We start from the raw sequence: 25,845 nt of genomic DNA, 5'->3' as shown, positions 1-25,845 counted from the left end.
AGTTAAAGGTCCTCAGCCAACTGTATGAGTCCTGTGAACAAGGAAAACAGTCTCTCCATTGACCCTAGCATACAAACTACAACATTGCCCCATAAAAAAGAAGTGGCCCCACCCACAGAGTCACACATCCACTGCATCCCATGTGGCCCCACCCTCCTCTCAGCGTTCGGGGGCCCCAGCGCCTGTTTGACTCCTGGCCAGGTTAATGCCTTTCTTTCTTTCTCTTTGTGTTTCTGTCTCTGTTTCTCTCCCTCTCTCATTTTCTGCAAAGCTCGAAGCCGTTACTCTCTTCGCTGAGTTGCAGCACTGACAAGCTGAAGCGCCACCAGCAGGCTTGCAGGTTTTGATTAGTTCAGACTCCTTTATTTCTTTCACCTTGGGAGGAGGGAAGGCTTGCTTTCTCAAGCAAATAGCAGAAAGGGCTCTCTGCTCCTAGTGGCTCCTTCACATTTTCTGCAGCAGATGGACTGCCATGGGGGTGAGTAAGGAAAGGAGAGGGGTGGAGGGAAAACTGCAAGGTTCTTTGGAATACCATGTTACCACTTTTCATTTATGATTGCTAATATTGTGTTTATGAGTCACATAGCGTTAATTGGGGGAATCGTGCAGAGTATAGAATTTTAGTTTTGCCCTTCCTTGATTGGAATCACCATCTGCTTTAGGTGAACATCTATCAAAGACCCAGGAAAGGAGGAGTAAAGCACTGAGTGGGATAACAAAGGCGGGCATGGGTTTCAAGGCCCAGTGTTTGATGGTGTGGAGTTAGTTCTGGTCATTCCTTCTGCATTTCATAGCAAGAGTCTTGTTTTATTTTACATAGGGCCAAAATGACACTCTGACAGATTTGTGCAAACTTGCTTATGTTTAGGGTCTCTTTGGGCTTTCCATTGCCCACCCCTCTGTGGCTGAAGCAGATTTTGCTAATTTTTCTTTAGCAGTACCTAGAGAAAGAAACCTCAGGTAGTGATTGTAGATTTCAACACATTTACCTTCAGCCTTTTCTTACTGAGGTATATTTGTGTATGAATTTACCAGGGAAATCACCAAAAATAACTCTGGAAATGTGCTTCTTAAATGGATACTCATTCCTATTTATCATTCACATGTGTAATATTGAACAGCCAGAGTATTTTGAGTTTGTTTACTGAGAAATACTTAAAACACTCCATAAAAACAACATCATAACTCTTCCCGTTCCATAGAGAAGGAGGTTGGAGCAGAAATGATTCAATTATCTAGCGTATATTGATCTTTGACCAAAGGTAGGAAGGAGCCCTGCTTTAAACTGGTTTAAAACTGAGTTTAGTCCAGTTTTTTCCTCCTCACCAAGCACCTCTATGAGTTGTTACTGCTAAAGAATAAAGTGGGGCCCAAGCGGGAGGTTTCTATGTAAACATTAAAGAGAACAGAAAATCCTACTTGTCAGCATTCAGGGAAACAGGAAGCGACAACTAGACACAACTGTCAGGGAACTGGAGGAACCCTGCTTTACCTGACCTTGCTTTTGTCTGTGGAGCTGGGACCGCTCACCTGAACATTGCCTGGTGGATTCGGGACTGTGCCATCTGGAGTGAGCACTGTTTTTACTTCCCCGGAGGCCCATCCTGGGTACCTTCTTGGAGAGGAGCCTGTTTCATAGGCTCCTCTTAATCCAGGGGCTAAATTGCACAGTTTCTATTTTACTGTTACTCTCCTTAGTATCAAAGCCATCCTTAAGATCCGTGATACAGAGGCTCCTACAAGTGAGACTGGGTAATGAGAGGGGGTTTTCCCTTATGATTTTGTAAACAAAACTCTTTGGATTGGGTCCATGTCCATGCCTGTAATCTTGATCATGCTGTGTGCCAAGTAATGCTGTTTGCCTAGATCTGGACAGCTAAAATATTAACCTCCATCACCATCCTCACGCAGCTGAGTGGGCACTTTTTACTTTCCAGATGACTTCGTGTTCCTGTGAACAGAAGTCAGTTCTCATCTCCCTGTCTAAAGGGATATACAAAATATTCTTACATGATTTGGGGTGAGAAATAATTCTTCACTTGTATAGTAGGACTGGAAATTCAGACCCAAGTTTGAATCCTAACTTATGCAAATATTTAGGCAAGCTCCTTGCTTGTCTTAAAACTAAGTTTTAAAATTTGCACCTAAGGTAAAATATTTTTCCTTGGGATTATTGTAATATAATAATACAAGGACAGAAAGGGTATAAAGTGTTCAGGACAGACTTGACACACAGTATGTCCCAAATGCATTATAGCTGATACCATGAAAGTAAAATTATTTTAAAAACACATATCCAGTTGTTCTCAGTCTTGATCTAGAAATGATCTACTTTCAGTCTATTGTGTATTCCTTTCCTAATAAACTTTATTGTCACTTTCACTACAAAAATATATCCATATATTATTTGCAGGCAAGCCTTGGCTTTGATGAATTAAATAAACAGAAATCTAAACTTTTAAAGGAAATTATTTCCTTTGCAAAGAGGTCAACAAAGAATACTATTTAAAATAAAAATCCCCTGGAATATTGAAATAAGCTCATACTCATGCATTCACAAAGTACTTAACATGGTACACAGCACATAGGGGTACTCAAATATTTGCCATTATTATTTTTGTTATCACTATTATTAGTTAGACTTAAATGAATATTATAGAGCTAAAAGCAGTTGGGAACTATTCGTAAAAGGTCAGTAAAGCATTAAGAAAAAATAACTTCAGTTGTGTCATAAAATAGAAAATGTTGAGTTATACTTAACACTAACTAGGCACAATAGTGTTCTGTTCTGAAGAGTCACAGGAATTAAAGTAACCAGAGAGATCCTTTAGAAAGATCTCTTTCTAAAGAAATTCTGTTTCATTCTAAAAGACCATTCCAAAGAAAAACCACAACTTAATGTCTTTGAAGACTTTCAGAGGACCTGGTTTTATAATTTCCTTTATTGGGGTCCTACCTTATGAGTAGTTTTTCAAGATCGGCTGTAATTCTAGAACTCAATGAATTGTAATAATGACAACTATATTTGTCGTGTAGTCTCCTTCAAATCCTTTTTGGAAACAGTATAAATATAATAAATCAAAACAATAAAGTATATTACCTACAATCTCTATTTTACTGCAGAGAAAGATGCAATATTAGATATTGTAAAGTTCATAGGCACTATATAAACTTGAAGAAGTATTTCCTTAACCTTAGATAGTCTTAAATGTTGCAGCAAGGACAACTATAGCAGTTACAGGTTCTTAATTAAGCAATGTGTAATTGTCATGCAACTTGTAAGCAGGGCCCACCTTATTGCAACGAGTTTGGATCCTACTCAGTTAAATTGTAAAATCAAGTTCTATTTACCAGAAACCAGTTTCATGATGTCACAGTGCAGAAGCATCCCTGCACAGGTTTGGTTCCCCCTCTTCCTCCAAACTTACCGTAAGTAAGGCCTAATCATACAATAGCCTGACCTTAACTCTTTCCCATTCTCAAGTGGTTTTATACATTATCTCACTTCATCTTACATGGTACCGACAGGAATAGTCACTCTACAGAGGTAGCCAAAGTTGTTTCTCAGTGATTCTGTTAAAGAGCAAGGTGTGACAAAGCAAGGACCGACATGCTATCCATAGCCAAACCACTGCATGTCTTTTCGGTTGAAATAATATCATCATCCATGGCATTTTGGGTCTTCAAAGCACCTGTAAGGCTTGATACAAAGATTATAGTTACTTTTCTGGAGGTTATTAGGAAACACTATGTAAATGATTGCTGACCTTCAGAATGTACTTTATGTAATAAAACAACAATGGAAAGAAATATAACTATTTAGGGAACATGACTTGAACTTGTGGGTCAGATAGGAGCTCTTCTTGTCTTCGAAAAGAAGAACCTACACTTTTTTTTTTCACTGCAGATAACTCCTCTCCTTTCCACCCTCTGAATGAAGTAGCTTTGAGTAGCCAAAGTGTGGACTGCTCTTTGACAGACAGGAGGTGGGAAGGATTTACATAAGCACGCTTCTGGGTCTTGGTCATGTGGACTCTGGAGGCCTTGTGGAGATGCAGGGATGCACAGGGGAGGATCATAGATGTTGGCTGCCTCCATTATTCTGAGTAGCCATTAGAGGTTGTATAAAGGATTTTTCTCTGCATTTGTAGGTTTTTTTTTTTTTAATCAGAAAGAGTTAAGAACTGCAATCTTTCTGAAGGCTTTTTTTTTTTTTCAGTTTAAGGCATAGTCTTGACTCTCTTCAAAATATTTTGATATAAAAAATTTCACTTAATCAACTAACAGCACAGGACAATTGAAAAGGTCTCCATTTTTATGACTTTCAGTCGCTAAACTCTTACATTTCCAAAGGTCAGCAGAGCAGGCATTAATCTACTAAATAAAGTCACTAAAAATTATTTTATCACTACCACAAAATTTAGAAATTGCCAGTGGAAAAACCCATTTGATCACTTGAGGTTTGTCAGGATGATTGTTTCTTGTCATTTCAAACCCAGTGGTGTTTGATGTAGCTCATTTTAAAATGTCCCCTTATAACCCAGGCTGCATCAAGTCTCCCGAATCAAGTTTTTTAAACCAACAGCTTCAGCAATGTGCCAAGTATATGTGAGCTTTTATTTTAACAGAGCGGCTCTTAACTCACAGGAGGGAGCAACGCCTTCAGAAAGGTTAAAAAGAAAACTCCAGCAATTAATACTAATAAGCCAGAAAGTTAGAGCAACTGCAATAAAACACAAGAGCACCTACTTTTTACTGCAGACCCATTCCTTTATTAAGAACCACCTGTTTGGTAAACATACCTCTGCCACAGCAGCCATGGGCAAGTAATTAAGTTTAATAGAAGGCACTCTTATTTTGAAGAAGTTCTGTGTTTAAAGCCACAGAGGGGGAAGTTATTAAATTTAATGGACCCTAAACAAAGGCGAGTCCTGTGTTATCAATGGAATGCTCAGTGTTCTCCATTGTATCAACTGTGATTAATTGGATTAATTTTGCATTCTGTAAGTCAGAGCTCATCCTGCTTTCCCTAAAACAGGGTATCTTCTCAGAAGAGAAGATGGTGTTTTAATCTGACTTGGACCTTAGCTTTTGATTCGCTGGTACAGAGGACCAAAGCAACGTTTTCCATTCCTACTAGATCAGCTGGAGACAGTTGGCCCAGATCACAAAGTTGGCTAAGTTTGGTTGTATGACTGATTACAATTATTTGTAGCTAGATTGGGGCACCAAAGCTCAGAATGAAACCTATTTCCATGGTTTGACTCTGATTTTATACATTACTCTCATCAGTTGTTTTTGTGAGGACTTATTTCTGACACAATGTACAGAACCCACACACAGGGAAAAGATGTAGGGAATAAAAGGACTCATACTTATGCAGAATCATAAGTACGTGAGCATAAGTCTTATTGAAAGCTTTGCTGCACTTTCCTTCCTTTCATAGACAAAGGTGTTGATTTTCTCATAACACTGTGTCTGGTGTGCTGGGAACTGAGAAGAGGGTGGGAGTATTCAGCTGAGGAACCTGACTTTTAGTTTTAGTGTCAGTAAAGACCGTACTGTTCTAACTTACTGTGCCTCGGTGGTCCCGTGTAAATAAACTACTCAAGTTTGGCCATCCGTTTGTCTCAGAGGTCCTGCAAGGAGTAAGACATTGTTTGTTCTTAGGAATTTAAGTAAAGGAAATTTGCTAGTGGAAAAAACCATGTTGCCTCATTAGTTTCAAAACAGTAGAAAAATGTTATGTATATGTTTTTAAATTAATATTTTACTTTTAGAGCAGTTTTAGGTTCACAGAAAAAAACTGAGTGGAAAGTACAGAGAGTTCTTATCTCCTCCCCATCACCTCCTACTTTCTCCTATTATTTACATCTTGCATTTCTTATAATTGGTAAGTCAGTATTGATCCACTGCTATGAAATGAAGTCTGTAGTTTACCTTTGGGTTCACGCTTCATGTTGCATAATTCTGTTTTCTACCAAGTACAAAATGTCATGTTTCCACCATATAGAATCATAGGGTATGGTTTGCTGACCCTAAAAATCCCCTGTACACCCATCCATTCATCTTTCCTTCCAGTCTCTTCTCTCAAGCCCATAGCAACCACAGATATTTTTACTGTCTGTATGGGTTTGCCTTTTCCAGAATATCATATAATTGGAATCACATAAGATAGCTTTTTCATACTGACTTCTTTCACTTAGCAATATGTATATTTAAGTTTCCTCCTTATCTTTTTATGGCTTGATAGCACATTTTTTTACTACTAATGATAGTTTTGTTATAAAGATGCTATTATATTTTTTTAAAAACACAAGGATTCTCTCTTTACACCCAGAAATAACTCCTCCCTGATTTGTCACTGATATTCCTGTTAGAAAACATTTCATGTATTTCTTGCTAGGGAAGCACTCTGTCACTGCAATTTAGTCAAATAGCTATCTATACCTTTGATCATATTATTTAATTTAAATCTTTTTCTTAATTTTGCCCATAGGTAAACTGTTAAACATTCACCTTTACTTGGTCTTTCATATCAACTCAAATTCTTGTAGAACAGACCTCATTAAAAATAATTGCTCATTTATGTCCTTACTTACTGACCTCCCTAAAAATTTGACTCCCAAAGGTAAGTCTTAGAAGTGTCTGGCATTCCTGAAGTCTGCAGTGTTGCTCCCCAGCTCCATGGGGCTCATGTGTCTGTGGGGTGGGCAGAGCTCTGTTGCTTCCTTTTGGGCCTCCTCTTCCTGACTGCCACTATCCTCTTGGTGACTCATTCTCTTATGTGCACTCCTGCATATGTCAGCCATACTTTGGACCCAACTGTCACACGTGCACATCTTCCTTTAATATAATAATTTGATCACATGCTTTTCTCCTCTTATTGAAGGTAAGCTTCTTCTCAAGGACAGGGACCCTCTTACATGTCCTCAAATTGTGATAGCCTATCACAGTTTCTGGCATGTAGTTGGTGCTTAGTAATGTACAATGAGGCAAACATTAGTGGGAAATAAAATCTTAAACGGGGAGAAGATAGTCATGTAGGAAAAAATGGTAAATGAAGAAAATCTGTTCACCTGGAACAATAAAGGAAGGGCAAGCGAGAGAAACTTGTAATGCTGATAAGGACAGGAAACAGCACAGTAAGAGTGTGCATAACAGTATATTTTTATCTCCAAGTCTTTTTGCAATATGGTTCACATTTAGAACACATATCAAGGCTGCATCTGTTTCCAGAACTTGCTGCTAACTGTTAGTCATCATGCCAAGACATACTTCAGGTCCAGCTTGAAACCAAATAGAATTTTGACTTCTAATTTCAAGTCTGACATTAATTATAGCCATCATGCAATAAAGTGTCAAAGTCTTTTCTGAGAAAATGATAGAATTATATTAATGAAGTCATAAACTGAAAGCAAAGAGCAAAAGAGCCGGTTTTGACAATGCTCGTGTCACAGCTTTCTGGTGAAGTCTGACCTTCTTTAGGCTGAATTCTTCCTATACGTCCCCCTCTCTTCCTGTGTGATATGGTTTCATGTCATCTCATCGTCCCGGCCAGTGGTCTCTGGGTACACTACAATGTGTCAGTCTCCTTCTTACTGTCTTGTACCCAGAGCCAAACTCCTCCTTTACCCTTAGCCTCTGCAGTTGCAGGCTAAAATGGCGACTGTTCTTTTGGTGATCATGTCACACTGTTTTTCCATATGCACCACTTCTGTCAAGCTGCATTTCCCCAGTTTACTTTCACAGCTACCTGTTCAGATCCAAGTATGAAATTTTTCAGTTGCTCTTCTTCAGTTTTATTTAATTTAAATCAGGCGATAATTTCTGCTTTTAGATTTTAATAATGTCATATGATATGTTAGTAGCCTTTGTTGTTGTGTTAGTGGTCTTTGCATTCCTTCCTGTGTGGGATGCCTTTCTTCAGTTCATTTTAAAAGTCAGCCCAGCTGAGGCAGTCCCCTGAGTGAGGATGGCCTGGAAGGCCTGGGTTCTGCCTCTCTCCACATCTAGGTGACAACAGAGAGCCAGTAGATTGCAGTTGCCTATGCTGCCTGCCGGTGACGAGGCCAGCAGAAACAAACGGTGCTCAGGGTTCTAGTGAAAGGAGTCGTCCTTTGCCTCTCGGCCTTGTTCATGCATCCATGACCAACTTACAGCCACCTCCTGTAGGAAGTTAAAGAAATCTATTCCATTTTGCTCAGATTATATTTTACTCCGAATTGCTTCACTAATTATATTTTCAACTAGAAAAATTACATATGTTGTGTGGCTTTGTAATGTTGCTTAAGATAAGACCAAAATAAGTAAGATCTTGTTTTTTCCCAGCTGGACTGAAAGCTCTCCTGGGCTAGGGGCCTGGGCTCCTAATCCTTGGCTCGCTCCCTGCCATTCTTGTGGCAGGGCTCTGAAGGTCGGGGCTTATGGGAATCCTTGCCTTCTGCAGGAGAGTCTACCAGCCCTTAGGGCTGCTGGCTGCAAGATCACCAACGCTGACTGTTACTAGGGACTGCCTAATAGCTGTAGAGTCAGGTTCTGTTGGGAACTAATGACAGTCACCATTGACCATAATTTCCTATTCCATTAATACAAACATGGTCCTGGCGTATGGTAGGTTAGCAATTTGCCAACGTCTTTGGTAAAGTAAAACAACACTCCTAACTTTAAACTTTAGCATACACTTGTCCACATGTCTGCACTCACCTGCTCACTGCATTTAGAACGGATAGACATATTCTTGACAGGTATATCATTTGTCATATCAGTAAGCATCATCCAAGATAAGATATTCTTCAGGAAAAACAGGACCATTGAGATCATTCAGTCTTACAATTATGTTGTTACTTCCTTGCGCACTGATTTCTCAGGAGATACTAATTGATCACTGTTGGTAGAAAAAGACAGAGAAACTACCCTATTATTTTAAGTTAGCTCTTAGGTTTACTAATATATAGAAATAAACATAAGGGAAACCTTAGGAAAGAGGTAACAAAGAAATAAGATAGTTCTTTTTACAGTTAAAATATTATATGATAAAGTGCAAATGATAGCACTTTAATTCAAGTTGTTCTAAATAATTTAGGGACAATATTTTGAACAGTTCAAAGTAGTTCTCAGATTTCTGTTTTGTTTGTGTTCCTGAAAATCAAATAGGAAGGCATATATCATTAAATTGGGCCAGAAATTAAATAATTTAGTCCAAGGCCGATCTGAGACCCCCTTTAACTAACTCTACTCTCTAAATGAGTATTTTCTATGTGACTTGAGAAATTAGTGAATTTCAAATCCATGAAAATTTGTGAATAAAAAAGTGCTGCTTAGGCAATATTGTTCCTAAATATCTCAAAAGATTTCCTAAGGAAGAAGATGTTGTGTCGTTAAATTACCAACTCGTAATACAACCAAAGGTTGACTGGGGTAGGGCCAGTGTTCCTTTTCTGCCATGCTGGGTAAGTGTTTTAGCACTGCGCTACATGCCCAGCCCACAGACCAGTGTTTCTGTTTCACTGCTCTCTCTCCAACCAAGGTGAGCACTATTTCAGTTCCCTATGGTAATTAGTAATAATGCTATAGTTAATGGAATAATAATAACAAACATGATGATAGTTATAAACACCTTCTATCCTGTGCCAAGGAGAGCAGTGATTCATGATAGATCAATAATGAACCCATTTGATGTGGTCACAATAAATCCATACATAATTAAGAAGAACCCTTTCTAAATAAAAACTACAAAGGGAATAAAAACAGACTTGGAAAAGAGGAAAAAGTCTGATGATAGTATTGTGCTATTCATCATTTAAGAAAACAAACCCATGAGCTCCTAAACTGCACCTTAGGAAAACAGTGCTTCCTCAGCATAGAGGATTGGCCTAAAAGATTGCAAAAGGGAGAGAGTTGGGCCCTCTAGGCAGTTAGCAGAGAAAGTTCAAGTGGTTCTCTGACCTTAGAAGTTGGCAGGTGTCACAGCAATCCCTTGAAGGGAAGACCTCAAATAGGCTCTTTAATATAGCAGTGGCTGGGGCATTTGAATTAGGACTTGTATCCCAAGGTAGTGTTGAACCCAACACTGATACAATAGCACTTTCTCAATAAAATCATGTTGATTTGGGTTATCAGGAAAACATTTCTCCCATGGCCAGAAATGGATAGTGATCAGACACTCACAGCAGCATCAGCAGTGCAGGGGACATAGGACATGGCCGGGACTTGAGGAAACTTAACTTTTCTTTTTGGATGTGCTTCTGAGTTCTTGAGCAAGTGACTGAACTTCTGTGGGTTTTAATTTCTCATGTGTGGGCTAGATGTTTTCCAAGGTAGACCATAAAACTTTGGATGTCTGTCTGTGATTCTAAATTAAAGCACGAAAGGGTAGGTTTCATACAGAAAAGAATTAGTAATCATCACATCAGAAAACTAAATACTACTGTTAACAGTAACAATAAAGTCTAGATAGTGCTTCATTGAAGAACTAAATTAACAGGAAAAACTACCAATAGATGTCAAGAAAAGCTTTGTTTTGGTCCTTAAGTTGATTCTGATGGGAAGGTGAATCAGTGCCTGAAAGGTATGCATTCAGCCCTCAACCCCTGATTCCCATCAGAACCTCTCCTTGAAGCAGAGCCTCCTCCATGTTGCATATATGTCACAGCCACAGATAGATTTGGACTCCCCAGATTTAATTTAAAATTAAGGATCTTTATTTTATTGTGTCTGCATGGCTTTATATAATTTATCTGTGTCAGTCCTCTTTGTCTGAGAATGGCTATAGTAAAGTGTAATTTATCTCACTGGAGAAATGAGCTATGGGTTACTAAACCACAAGAACAAGTTAATTCTTCCAGGAGCAGTGGCAGCTGCCTATAGTCCCAGCTACTTAGGGGGTGAGGCAGGAGCTTCTTGAGTTCAAGGAGTTTGAGGCCATCCTGAGCAATCTAGTGAGATTCTGCCTCAAAAAAAAAAAAAAAAAAAAAAAAACCCCAGACCCCAACAACAACAATGAAAAACCCAAAATAAGAAAGTTCTTCCAATAAGAGAATAAATGAGATCAGAGGACAGGCTTTATATATTAAAGAAATTAGATTTATATTTAGAGAAAATATGAGTTGAGTCAGCATTGGATCAATGAGCCATTGCTGTCATGTAACTGTATGATAAAATATTTATCAAAAAAAGATTACAAATATTAAATTCACTCATTTATTGAACACTGTTCTACTCACAGGAGGTATGTTGATGAACACGATGGAGTTTTTGCTATGGGCATATGGCACAGCAATTAATCACTGAGTCTTGGCAGGATGAGAAGTGTGAATTCACTGTTTTCTATGTGCAGTGTCAAGCCACTGGCAATTTCAAGCAGGATCATGACGTAAAATGTTTTCCTGTTCACAAGTGGCCATTCTGGCAGTCAGGTGGAGCGTTAGAAGGGGGTGAGGGAGGAAGAAAGGGGTGTGGTTGGGAGGCTGTGGCAGTTGCCTTGGTGGGAGGATGGTGACTTGGGCTTGCCTGGAAGTGGTGGGGTGGGGAACAGAACGGAGAGAAGGGCGTTGTGCTAGATCATCAAAATGTTTTAGTCATACTTTCTCCTTATGACTGGTTGAATTTAAAAGGAACGCTATTGCCCCTTATAACATTTTAATCAGTGTTTGGACACTATTCATAGAACCCAAAATGAAGTGGTAATTAGGAATTACTTAACTTACTAGGTTGAGTACAGACTCAACCCTCTGAAAAAATCAGGCCATTTTAAAAAATTTTGTTTTATTTTTGGATGAGCATACATTAATAATAAAAATCCATTTTGACAGCCAGAATGCTTTGCTTGGTTGACAGTTACTAATGGTCAACAATCAGATGATTATTTCCAGTAGTTTCCCTTCTTCGGCATTGTAAACCCAAACTTCAGTGCAGTGAAGGGCCATGATGAGCTGAGTTTGGGGGCTGAAGTGGTGTTAGGTGTTTTCTTCCTCTCAAAATGCAGGTAATGGGCTTTCGTGTCTTTCATAACTTTTACCCACCAATTCCTGTCACTGCTTTTAAGCTGGGCCGAGCAGCATGTGGGTGTGAGGAACTGGTTCTGCAGGTGCTCATTAAATGACCGTGAAGCGAAGAGACCCCTGGGTGGGGTTGCTCAGTGATGTCAGACACGACACGTAAGCTAATAGCTAGCATTTGAGAAAAGCGCATTTGGGCGAGACCCCACAAGTGAGTTAAGGGTTTGGTTCTGATCTTTCTCACTACCACACTGCAGCATAATACTGAAAACTGCTACAAAAGTGGGTAAGGAGATGAGCAGCCAGACACATTGGAGGGCCTAGAAAACGGAGCCCTGACTTTCCCAGCAGGCCTCCCTCCCTCCCTGCCTTTCTTCCTTCTGTGGTACTGGGGTTTGACCCAGGACCTACCACTTGAGGGACACCCCCAGCCCTTTTTTGCTTTAGTTATTTTTCAGATAGGGTCTCATGCATTTTGCCTGGGGTGGGACTCAGACCCTGACCCTACTACCTAAGCCTCCAGTATAGCTGAGATTATAGGTTTGAACCGCTATGTCTAGCTTGTTTTTTTGAAACAGGGTCTCACGGTTTTTGCCCAGGTTGGCCGTAAACTGCAAAGCTCCCGTCTCTGTCTCCTGAGTATCTGAGATTACTGATGTGTCCCATTGTGCTGGGCCTCTAAACTGGTATTTGAAGTGTCAGCTTCAGACTTGCAGTCACAGCTAATACCTTGGGTCCTTGCAGGTGGCTCAGTCACATCTCCCTGCCCTTCTTTGCTGTGTTTCCTGTTACCTAAAAGACACAACAAAAAACAAAACAACAACAACAGGAAAACCTATTTCATCAAAGTTAACCCTACCTAATGGTCTTCCTACCAACATTTTCGCAGGGTTAAATTTGAAACTGTGTATTATAGAACTTCTGGTTAAAAGTTTGAAAAAAATGATTATCAAGATTTCAAAGGTCAAATAAGCAGTTAAATAACAGTTTAGGTGGTGAGGAAGGTGAATGGGAGCCAAGCCCTTTATTTACCTAAAACTGTGGCAAACAAGCAGGCTCTATCAGCTACAGCAGGTTAGCACTGAGGAAAACAGGGCAAGGTAGCTTATGACAAACCCAGTCTGTGAGTTGGGACTGTTGAGTTCTGTGCATCACACTGCACAGAACGGGGCCCACGGACTAGTCATTTAACCGACAAGTGCACTCTGGCAGCATGTCAAGTTGCTGTCACCTGGGGGTGCTGGCCCAAGGGCCAGGTCAGCCAGGCACCACCTAGGAAGAACTTTTACCTCATGCTTCCTTCCAGGCACACCTGGGCAACACCAGCAGTCCAGACCTACACCATCTTGCTTGATGCAGGCCAGAGGACCAAATAAAGTCAAATCTACCAATTCTCTAGCTGGAAATAACAGTGGGTGTAATTTCTCCCTCAGTTTTGTAAACATAAATGTTATTCTAGAGGTTAAAAGTGCACATATCAATGAAAAATTAAAACTTCAAGTGTGTATGTTTTTATATGTGAGTAAGGAAACACAAAACAATTTAAATTATACAAAACAATATATGCAGGAGTTGAAAACATCAATAGAAAATTGTTTAATTTCAGATAATTCAGATCAAAGCAATGTGCTTAAAGAATTTAGAGCAAAGAGGAGTGGGAATGGCCACTTCACCTTTCCCATTGAATGTGTGAGCCTAAAGTAAGATTTAACTCCATGTAGTGTTACATTTAATGATGAAAAGGTTTTTTCTTAAAAAAACTAATGTTCTCATTTTCTGTTGGCCTATGTTACAAACTTTTGTTAACAATTATATATTTTTTATTTTGTGGAGAAATTATTGATGATTTTTGAAATGACATTTTGCACTGAGAGAGAAAACCTGGATTTTTTTTTCCTGTTGGATATATAAATGTATTACATCATTTTGCAACTGGTACTGTTTTTTAATGAATGGGGACCTTTCTTTATAAGAACCGTATTTCCAGTAGAATTTTTGATGGCATTTTTGGAATTCTGAGGGTTGTCTAGTATGTAGTAGGGTCAGTTTTTAAGCTGAAGATTTAGTCCAATTCCTTCCTTTTACTGACAAGGGATATGTGTGTCAGGTTGGGGAAGGGTAAGCAGCGGGACCAGAGTCCACACTCTGCACTGTCGGTCCTATGCTCTAGGATTATTTTCTCCTGCTGCCTTTCCCCTAGGCCACAGGTACTTCTTTTATTACTGTACACGGCCATTGTGACTTGAGGAAGAAAGAAATCTAACCCAGCACCATCTCCTCCTTTGCCTTTATGTCCTTCTGAAGGAATCCAGGAGGTTCTGCCTTGTGCCTGTGGCTGCGCCCTTTCTCTGGACCAGTCAATCACCAGCTGTTTTGGTCCACATCTGGAGTGGGTTCAGTGAACATTATTCTCAGGCTGAGAAAAATAGGACTTGGGTTTTGTCCTTGGCAGGCTGAGAGCTTCCGCTGTTGGAGGGACTGCTACTGGACCTGTGAGCCTGTCCCTCATCCCACAGCCACAGGGCAGTCCAAGCCCACCTTTTTTTTTTTTTTTTGGTCATCAAAACAAGTAGCTCCTCTCAGACACCTTAATACATAATTAGGTGTGTCTGTTTACACTTGGGAGACAGAGGGCTTCATGTCCCAAAGAAATACAAGGAGTCTGGGAGCAGCCACAAACAGATGTTGAAAACGTCCATTTGTGGCGGGTTTATTGCTATAGCACCAGGAATAAACACTGAGATGAAACCCCTGGGGCGGGGGAGGGGATGGAGGGAGGAATGTTATCGAGCCCAGGAGAAAGTGAAAGAATCCCAGTTTTCTCTTTTCTAGATTTGCTCTAGTATTTGTTTATCTCCTACAACAAGGAAAATTTCACTATTTGATTTTGGCTGTTTGAAGGCTTTTGCCAAATGCTTAACAATCTGTAGGGTTTGATTTCTTTCTCTCTCACAAAAAAAAAAAAAAAGAAAAAGAAAAGAAAAGCCCTACTCTGAGAACAAGGCTCTATGTAACTAAGATGTGTTTGTTTTTGTTTAAATCACTCAGAAGAGAAATCATCTCTTGTCTATTGTTAAAAGAGAGGTTTCAATCAAAGGAAACTTCTACATATTCTAAAATATACAAACAGCTCTTTGAAATGGATGCCAAATCAAACTCTAAAAGGGACGTTTTTCTTGCAGAAGTTTTGAGTTAATTCCGTGTGCAGGGCTTGAGTGGAAGAACTCTGAGACTATCAGAAGGACAAGGTACTACAACTCCACATTGGAGCATTGATTTGGGGGTAGTGTGGAGGCACTTGTACATGGTTTTAGGCTAAATCCTAGCAACAAAAAGAAATTCTTTTCAGAGTAGGTCAGTTTTTCATTTAAATAGTAGTTTGGTTTCTGGTGTCATTGGAGCTAAATATCTAATGCAAGAATGCATATCAGCCATCATTTAAAAAATTACTTGAATTCTTTCTTTCTTTTTTCTTTTTTTTTAAAGGCAGGGTCTTGACATGTAACACAGGCTGGCCTTGAACTTGCCATTCTCCTTCCTGAGCCTTCCAAGTGATGGGATTATAGGTGTGTACCACCACACCTGGCTGAATTATTCCGTTTTTTAAAGGAAGAACTGTGCTTTCTCCTATCAGGAATTGTATTTTGATGAAAGTAGTAGATGCTAATAAGAGTCTGGTTGGAGGAAAAGGGAACAAATAAGCATCCCAATGATTTCACTTTGGTTCTGCCACACAGTAGCTGTGCTGTGGAGAAGAGCACTTTTCTTGACAAATCCTCAGTGTCAGCTGTTACCTATTGTGCCTACTTCAAGGGTGTTTTGGTGAAGATAAAGACAGATGTATGTAAAAGCAGTGGGAACTTAAAAAGCACAAATTCAAGATGCTATCTTTTAATTTAATTATTATTATTGAGAGTCAGTGTTGATGTGAGACCTAGTCACTTGCTGGAAGTTTTTGTTTGCGGGATAAGAGGGCAGCCAGGGCACAGGTTCCAGCAAGAGTTGCACTGTGAAACTGGTGGTTAGAACAGAGCTATGCATCTGGGCCTGACTTCAGTGAGCCCTTTGGGCTCAGTTACACACAGGTTTAATAGGTCAGGAATGGAAGTTGGTTCACAGTGTGCAGATAGAAGTCAGAAGTCACACGCAAATTGCAGTTAAGAGATAAGGACTTAGGTCAGGTCCTGTGTGGCCATCGTTTTCTACCTTATGCACATTTAATTGCTTTCTGAATATTACTCCTCAGCGGGGATACAACACATTTAAAGTAAGTAGGGCAGAGTTTCCACTGTGAAGGAGTTTAAAGGCTAGCACAGAGCAGGGCACAGTGGCACATGTCTGTAATCCTAGCTACTCAGGAGGCAGCAGCAGGAGGATGTCTATCCAAGCCAACCTGGGCAAACTCCGGAAACCCTATCTGATGAATAAACTAAAAGCAAAAGGACTAGGGACAGGGCTCATGTAGTAGAGCCCTAGTTATAGATATATGGAGGAGTGCCCAAGAAGAAGCAGATGGTCAGGGAGATTTTGAAGGGTGCTTAGAATTTCAAGAGGAGGGGAGGGCTGTAGGGATAATGAAACCAAGGCAGTGAAGATGGACAAATGTGGTCAGCGCAGAACATGGACAGGGTTCCGTTTCACTGGATTTTAGAGATCTTGAAGAAGCAGAATGAGACCAAAAACTGGACAGGTAAGTTGGGACAAGATTGTTGCTACTGCAATGAGGGATCTAGAAATGTACCTGGAGTGTAGTCATTGAACTGGTAGGCAATCACGAACAAGGAAATCCTGAGGGACCAGAAAGTCGAACAAGAAAGGATTCAGGGATCCAGATAAACCACCTGAGTGGAAGATCCAACACAAACACAAGTGGACCTTGCTTATAAGGCAGTCTTCTGTCACAGCCAGGGAGCCTCTTACACATTCCTTCCCGGGATGAGAAGCAGTCCCAGGGCACGGTCAGTCCAGGCCTGCCTTGGGGAGTCGGTAAATGGATGCACCTGATTGTGGAGGGAGAGAGGACAGAAATGAGGATAGGTCCTAGCAGGATACACTTTGAGGCTAAAGCCTGAGGCTGATTCTAGACCAGTAAGAATTGCATTAGACTAGGGCAGAAGCGTCTCTTGGAGCTGACTTTCAGAGACTGAGCAGCACCATCCGTGGTCAATTGGTTCAGGTTCTAGGCCTGGGGGCTTTAGGTAGTTTGAGCCAAGTGCCTTAAGGTCCAGAATGGCCTCAGCTCTGTTGGGCCATTCTTGGGTGCTAAGACTTTTGAGGTCTGTTTTGGGGAATTATAGTTGAAAAAAAAAAAAATCATGCCCTGAGCTTGTCAGATTTTGTGTAATTCCATCTTGGAGTCAACTGCTACCTGGAGCCAACTTCTCCATTTCCCTGGCCTGTCTTCTGGATCGATGTGAGACGTGGTTGGAGGGCTGGTCTGAGGCTGGGTTGGGCTTTGATACAGAGGGGCTGCTTTATGAAGCAGAGAATTCAGGCTGTCTAAAAACATGCTGTGTGCATGCAGGGGTGCTGGAAACTGGCCTGTCATGATTGTTGGATTTCTTAGCTTCCTTATTCCTCTCTCTTCCCAGTCAGGATTCTTACAGAAAGAGTTGGTGGGGCCTGGAGTTGAGTGTGAGGAGTCAATCAGGAACTTCAGAATTCTGAGTCTTGATTCATGTATTTTCTAGCTTGAACCTGATCTTTCAGTAATAGTGCTGGTAAGAGGTAAGGAGGAAAGCCCTTTGGGGATAGCGATGCTTACTATTTGCTGTGTACTTTTTCACTACTCACAAGAGTCAGGAACATAAAACATGATTTGCTTCAGGTCACTGAGAACATCACTGGAAAAAAACATCTGAATTCCAGTGCTGGGCCAAGCATGTCAGGGCTGTGATTGGGAGTTGATCAGAACCCTTCTCATCATTGCCTTCGAATAGCCATGGCCAATCTGTCAGAATTCACTTAAAAATGACCCTGAATCCTTGTACCTTGGGGTGACTCTGGCAACAGAGCCCCACAGATCTGGGGCTGGTGGTCCCATGCTATCTTTTCTACTGGTTGGTAGCTTTGGGGAACAATCACTTAACTTTTTTGAGCTTAACTTTGTTATTCATGAAATGAGGTCAAGTGACATTGTCTCCCTCGTGGAGGATTTAATGACATGGTCTAAGAAGGGTTTTGGAGGAGTAAAGCCCCTCTGTAGATGGGAGCCATGGCAGTGGTGTCTCAGTAGCTGGGTTGGCCACTCTTCCTTCTCATTCAATCTCTGCTAACACCACGGGATGCTGTGACTATTAAATCACTTATAGGATTCATATGGTTGGGGAAAAGCAAAGCCTGGTCTGTTAGGCAATAGCCAGGTCTGGTTCCAGCCCATCATAAGGCAACTTGGAGTCAGAGCATTCCTGCACAATGGGTTTAGGCTTGCTACCAAGCTTGAATGAAACACTTCTCAGATTTTTTCCACGGAAGCACCCCAAAGGGCAGAGGAAAATCCAGGACTCCTTTGCCACGCCTGCCTTCCCCATGTGTTGGCATAATGTAATTCCCCTAAGGAGAATATTGTTTGTCTCTTGTATCATGTAAAATGTCCTTGTGAAGTTTATAGTATGCCTTTGTTAATATAAAGATAATGTTTTAACTTACAAATATCAGTTAAATATCTCCCTTCAAGAACCCTTCTTGTATTTCATGCCTCCCTATCAGCTCAGCTTTGGTGTCTAATGCATAGCATCTCAACCAGTTCATAAATTTCTGCCTTTAGAGAGTCCAAGTTACCTAGCATGGGCTACAGGAAAACACCAGGCTTCCCTCTCTGAATTCAAGCTTTTTTGAAAGATTTACCTAGGAACAATTTATCATTTAGTTACAATTTTTAAAATAACCTTAATTGACCACATATGTTATCAAATAAGAGTTGGTCTTGGACTCTGCCTCCATCCCCATATCCCCACCCCCTCCCCCTCCTCCTGTGTGCATGCGCACTGCCCTCTGCCAGGACGTCAGAAAATAATTGCGCTATTCTAGGCAGATGCCGTCACAGGAAAGCCTCCCCTGATCTCAGATAAGATTACTGATATAGAAGCTGTTATTTTTAGGAGGGAAAGGGCTATTGCTTTTAAACCTGTTTGCCCCATTTTCTAGTTCCTCCTGCCTTGATTTTGGCTCCATGTTTTGGTAGCCATAAGTCATTAGTGGTTTTTAATTTTTCTGAAACTGAAATAGGGTCTGAAAGGGTGGATTTGCCCCTTTTTTCCTCCTTTTTTTTTCCTGGCTAATCGGAGGAACGCAACCACATCTGAAGCCACTTGGCTCATTATGAATTTCATGGAAACTGATTCTCTGAAAGTGTTTCCATATGTGTGTTCCCAATATATCCCATCCTCTCTAAATGGGAGCCCAGACGTGTGCATGGGCTGGAAATGGCTTCAGGATGTGACAGAGCAGTCATATGACCGCCACGGCACCGTGGGTGGCCCCTTCTGAAAGACACGGTGTCCTGGGTGCTGGCCTCCTTCCTGCAGTGGATCTGGTTTCAAAGGCTATCCACCCTTCCTAGGATTTAAAAAGTTCCTAATCAAGGCCTAGCAAGATCTCTCTCAGTCTCTCTTCCTCCCTTTTCTCTCCCACTCGTTCCTTTGGCTCCTTTCTCGTTGTCTCTTACCCTCCATCTGGGTATGTGTACACACACACACACACACACACACACCACACACACACACACACACACACACACACACAGCCTACCCTCTTTCCCTTCACAGAAAGGAAATATATTATTCCAGCAATATCCTTAAAATTTGGTGGGTTTAAGGAATGGTTGAACTGTCTAAAGATTGCCAATGTTTTTTTTTTCTTTTTCCCCTGATCTCTTTCCTTCTGCTCAACATACTTTCTTAGCCTTAGGATCTTTCAATTTGTGAGCACACAGTGGAAAAGTACAATTCACTACAACACCAAAAACAAATATTTATACTGGATACTTGAGGCACTTTTTCCTCCTTTCTATGACAAAACTATGGAGTTTGGTAGTCATTTCATTGTCATGTTCTTGTGCTGTTTTCTTCTCCAGCAGCATATACCTTTCTCCCATATATTATATTTTCCTAACTATTCCCTAATGGACTTAAAAGTAAATCTAGCTTAGTGATAAACACTTGATCATTTTTTTTAGCGTGAGGAGATAAATTCAGGGAAATCTAGAAAACTTGTTAAAAATCTCAATGTGGAGAATACAAAGTAATATTTTGTAGATAATCAAAACCTTGAATTTTGGATGATATTTGTATGGCATTTCGTTTCTTTCATGCCACACACTTGAAACTGCTGGTATTCATCTGTTTACCATTTTTTGAAGCTCTTGTCTTTTCTCAGCACTGTATCATGTATTAGGGACAATCTGAAGGAAGGATGCGTGGTTCTTTTTCTTAACGTGCTTTCTTTATAGTTGGAAAGTGAAAATGTCTATCTAAAAACAAGGAGTGGCAAAATTTATATACATAAATGTCCAAGTTGTGTATGGTGAAAAAGTGATGCTGATAAGAACTTGTGCGGCATGTGGGGCATCCTCGTGTGGCAGTGAGCTCTACAGACGTCAGTGGCAGGAGAGAGGCCTCTGACAGTGCTGATGAGAGCCAGAGCCAAGCTCTCCCGAGGCTCCTGAGTACATGTCACAGCCTGAGGAAGGGTGCTCGAACTAAGGACCAGAGGGACATGACACCAGCAGAGGATGGCAGAGGCTCTGAATGCGCTCAAAGCCTCCTGCTTGTTTTTCAGCCCTTTATTACAGAGTTACTTAGTTGTGCCTTGTGAAATGCAGAGGACCTGTGCTTGGTTTTAAGGCTCTGTCATCCGCATGGCTTGGGAAGATAATTATGGAAGTAGAAGAATTTCCCCTTTCGTGGATGTTTTCAGAGCATGCAGATCTAAGAAAGCTCAGAGCAGACCATCTGCTTTTTCCCACTGGCACGATCGGTCAGGACCTGGAACGGGGGTGGGGGGGGGACCATGCTGGAGTCTTATGCTGCCGCTCAGCATGCGGTATGGTGCCTGCAGGCTTCCATGTCATATCTATCAGGGTAATCCGCGATCCTCCCTCCTGCCCTTCCCCTGTTACCTTACTCATTCCTAATAAATACGATGACTTTAACCAACAGCACTTAACTCAGGGTCATGACTGGGATGAGTGTGCTAACCTTCTGGAAGGCCGTACGTTCTGACCTGACCCTTTCCCCCTCCATCTCTTTCCCTGGACCTCCCCAGTATGGAGGTGCACACTCTAGAGCAGGGAGGGTGCGGGAATGAAGTGGGACTACCCCTGGTAGTAAACCAGCAGCATCCATTTGCTGGTGGCAAATGCTGTTTGTGGGGCCCATGTCTACAGTGGGAGGTCAAGTGACGCAATGATGGCTGAGAGTACCTCTGAACACTCTTTAAAGCAAATTTTACAAGGTTTTATAGGTATGGAATGTATTTCAGGTTTGATGTCAGCATTGTGTAATGCTTCTGATATCTGCTTTTATGTGTCAAAAATGTACTAGCTGTTATACAGTTACTGGTCATTTTCATCCATTCATCCACCAACATATTTTTTTATTTTAAGATCTTACAGTGTACTAGGTTCTGAGAGGGATACAAGAGGAAAATATATCTTTTATCATGCACAGCTGAATATGGCTGGAGAGAACAGCCTAAGAAACAGTTAATAATTCAATGAAGTAGTAAGAGCCTCAAAGAGTGATATAGAAAATGAATTCTATTGGAACAGTGATGAGATAGGAAGTTATATAAGAGAGCAGTTGGAAAGGTGTAGCCAAAGTGTTGTAAGAGGGCAAGAAGATTCTTAGTTACCAGAAGAGAGTAATTCTGTGTAGATTCTTGTGTATTCTGTGTTCCAATAGGAAGGATGCCACAAAGGGGTCAATAAAAAGTTGTTGAGCTTTTTTGAGAGTTGCTGAAGCAGTAACTCCTACCATTTAAAATTTAGGCCCCAGTGAAGCTTTGAAGTTAATACCCCGTTGCCAAGAAGTGTGATGGCTTTTCATTCTGTACCTTTTTGCTCTTGCATAAGAAAGAACACAGAAGACCCTGAATGTGCCGACTGTTCAGTTTGGATTCAGGGTCCGTTTTCTGTCTTCTGCCTGACCTGCCTCTTAAGTTGGGATGTTTTTCCTTAGAGCTTGGTGAGGAAGTAACATGGCCAGTTTCCTAGCTGACAGCCCTAAATGACAAGTACTTTGCCTATTTCTCAAACTCTGATTTCCTCTCATTCTAAAGATCTCCTTGCCCATTTTCAACCAACCATTATTGATGGAGGAGGGTCTCCTGCTGTATCTTAAAGGCCTAGAAATGATAACTATGATTAGTAGTAAGCTTGGAAAGGAAGATGAAGAAGCATTAGACAAATCTCTGCCCCGACCAGCTCACACTTCAGTTGGGAGCAGAATGTGACCAGGGTTAGCAGAATTAGAAAGCAACGTGTCAAAGATGTCTGTCTGTGGAGGGTTGTGGGCCAGGAGAGTTAAAGGAGCCAAGGGTTCCCTTTCATTCACCATGATCTTGGTTTTACACACTTGGCACTTGCTCTGAAGACCCCAAAAACCTGATTGGGTAGAGAGACTACTATCTCCTTTTCCCTTGCAGACCTCGGAGGGAGGGGCCAAGATGTTTTTACTTTTAACATTGATTCTATTTTTATTTGAGCCTCATGGGGATTATTAATATATTCTTCCCTATGTATATTAGGCTGCGAAAAACTGCTGCTGCTGCTGTTTTAATGAGCAAGGTTCTTTCAGCGTGCTATGACAACTACATTTGTTTGCAAGCTGCCTGGCTGTGGCTAGGGGTGTAGACAGCAGCTTTGGAATGAAGCGCCTCTGTAGGAAGCCAGCAGATCCTAAAGGGATCAAACCCTTGACCTTGATCTCATTCACATTGTGCCCTAATCAACTGAACTAACTGCTTACTATTTTGCAGATTAGATCAACAGCAAGGCCAAAAAGTTGTTAATAGTATTCCCAAAATAGTAACTCTTATTGGGATAACACTTAGGCCTGAGAAGATTCTACTTAAATGTTTTTCATTTAGGCAAATATACTTCTAAGAAAGGAGAAGGAGAGGAAGAGGGTAAGAAGAGAGAAAGAGAGAGAGAGATCTGTGGTCATTTCAGCTAGAGTCCTAAAGGGTAACTGAGACTGCCATCCTTTATTAGAAGTCAGAGAGGTCTGTCTCATCATGGTTTTACTTCTCTCAAGCTGTGTGATGTTGAGTAAAAGGCTTTCCCTCTCAGGGTTTCAGCCTCCTTACTTATAAGTGAGGACTTGATTAGACTGATCTAAACAGTAAATTAGGAGTTTAGACTTTTCTATCAGAGTACCCCAACCAGCAGCAGAAGGGGAACATAGTAATTTAGGAGATTAGGGAGGCATAGCTGAAAGCGTCACAAATGCAAAGTTTTGTTGACGTCATCATCTAAAGATGACAACCTAAGTGTTGTGTTCTGCCCCATGTCTTATTCAGGTTTACTTTATTGTACAGCATACCCCTTTCTCTGGGTGAAACCAAACCAGCCCATCAGGAAGATGCACCATGTTAGGGTGTATCTTGGGGTTCCAGTAACTCCTGTCAGCCCCCCAGATACCCTTGAATGTAGGCATCTGCCACTTTGAAACTTTCAGAGAGAGAAGGTCTGGTGTGAATTGTAGCACTTTCAACTTCTGAGCAATTTCCATTGTTTGGCACAACTTATTGTGTTTTGTATATGGAAGAGTATATGTATTGCGTTTTGCTATAGCAAAAAAAAATGGATTTGTGAAAGTCGCTTCTTACTATTTTCAGAAGGTCCCCAGACCACCTATGGCTTTATTTATTCAACAGATTTTAGTCAGGAGTTTAAAACTAGTTCTAGGAAGCTCAGGTGACAGGCACATCACTGGATTTTGGAGCTTTGAGTTTCCATTTATAAAATTAGATTCGGGTGCCAGTACTTTTAGAAGCCTCTAGACTTTCATCTTGTAGACTTTTTAAAATATGTCAACTTTACGTTTTCTTTAGTTGATATAACATCCAGTCTTTTTTTTAAGTTTATGGCGATAATGTGGCTAGTAACACAGTATGAATAGTTAAGATACAATGTCAAAATTACCCAAAAAGGGGATATAAAAGAAAAATTGATTTCATGTACAGAAGAGAATTTAGAAGTACAGATGCAAGCCTATTCAGGAAGAGAACATTTAGTTCTGTTACTTGCTTCTGCAACAATGATTGTAAATAAATTGAGGATTTAAGAGGGGCTTTAATTCCTTCTTTTTAAGTTTAGGATTCCTCTCACCTCCCTACCACACATTATTATAGAAGAGAACTCATATTGTATGCTAAAAAATTGTTAATATTTCTTCACGTACAGCACATTGTCGTATGTTTCAGAAATGTTTCTTGGTAACATCAAACAACTAAGTAAATTCCAGAAAATTCCACTGTTCGTAAATTATAAAAATTATCTTTTAAAGTCTAGTTTAGTTCACCTTGTCATGAAGGAGTTAATCCTCAAGACAGTATAGTCTCAAATGGCTAGAGGTGATCTGTCAAAATACTGTAAACCCAGTGGAAATTTGTTGCATTGTTTTCTATAAAACACAGCCAGAACTCATTAATTGAAAAATGAATGTCAATTTGTGTTATCTAGCATCTATAAACTAAAAGGTACAGTGATCTTGGAATATGACGGGTAATAAAAACACCAGCAGAATGTATTGGGTAGAAGAGAGAAGAAGGCAGGGGAGGGGAATGGCAAATCCAAAGCCATGTTGACCTTTACTGGCAGAGTCACATGCAGAGTTTTAATGAGGTTTCTGCATCAAGATAAACAAAACCACAGGGAATTTTAATTATAACTGCAGTATATTTTAGGTATAAATACATGTGAGAAGCTTTACGTGCCTATCTGTGTGAACTCTGTGCTTCAGTGGGGGGCAAACGCTGACATTTTAAGTGCGACTTCTTTCCGTTTTCAGTTGCTCACATAATTCTGGTTTTACTCATGTGCTCTGGGTATCAGGCTTAGTGTATTTGGCAGTGACCTGCACATAACTGTTAGCTCTGCCAGCTCAAGTTCACCTAGATGCTCTGCAGTGAGAAGCTTGCTGAGGAACATCTGTGGCCTCCTTTTAGTGTCTGCATTGTTTAAGACAGCATGTAAACATTGGGCGGGAGATGTTAAATCTCGCCGACCCCCATTTCCGATCCTGTCATAATCACCACTTCCACATTTTTAAACTTGAGCTTGTCAGCATCTCTCTGTGGGGAGGGATTAGGGAGAGGCAAGTTGAGGATGGAGGCATTTATTGGAAAAGCAGGGTAGCTGCCTGGCTGCATTAGTTTTGGTTTGTCATCTTGAAAGTGTTTTTGCTCTGGTATCACAGGCTGCCCTTGCTTTCCACCCCCTGTGGATGGGCCTGTGGGTTCTGGGAAGGTACTAATGAGAGATGGGGGCCTCTGCCCACATTACTTCTCCTCCTGTCTTGGAGTTCATGGTCATAGCACACTAGAGCTGCAAGGGAACTTAGAGCTCGTCCCTCGTTTTGCAGATGAAGACCCCGCCACCTCTGACTTCTGCCTCTGGCCTTCCGCTCTCAGTAAGAAGAGCCAGGCAGGTGAGACTTTTCACAATCGCTGGGCCGGGCCGGGCCGGGCTGGGCTGGGGTCTGGTTGGTACGGTCTAATTTGTGAGAAAAAGTTGTTGACTATATATTGCTTTTAAACAGTCACATTTTATTACGAATGCACACGACGGCATCTTTAGTGTTTGGGGAAGATCATAAACAATGTGCATTTTAACATGAGTAAT

At 40.9% G+C, this 25,845-nt stretch overlaps 1 protein-coding gene across 6 annotated transcripts in view; it reads left to right on the top strand.

Annotated features, from left to right (window-relative positions):
• Positions 1–25,845, top strand: part of Runx2 (RUNX family transcription factor 2) — a 116,926-nt gene that overhangs the window by 85,345 nt on the left and 5,736 nt on the right. For 2 of the 6 annotated variants that reach the window (XM_074082013.1, XM_074082011.1), the window contains one exon: positions 25,586–25,651. The exons of 2 other annotated variants lie outside the window; for them this stretch is intronic. In XM_074082013.1, coding sequence (XP_073938114.1) covers positions 25,586–25,651 — 66 coding nt within the window. Of the gene's footprint in view, positions 1–271; positions 14,982–25,585; positions 25,652–25,845 lie in introns of those variants that run through there. 2 more of the 6 variants (XR_012450627.1, XM_074082015.1) reach the window with 2 other exon arrangements.

The sequence above is a fragment of the Castor canadensis genome, chromosome 8 (assembly GCF_047511655.1).
Source record: "Castor canadensis chromosome 8, mCasCan1.hap1v2, whole genome shotgun sequence".
Taxonomy (NCBI): Eukaryota; Metazoa; Chordata; class Mammalia; order Rodentia; family Castoridae; genus Castor; species Castor canadensis.
This window is presented reverse-complemented; position numbering and strand designations above follow the sequence as displayed.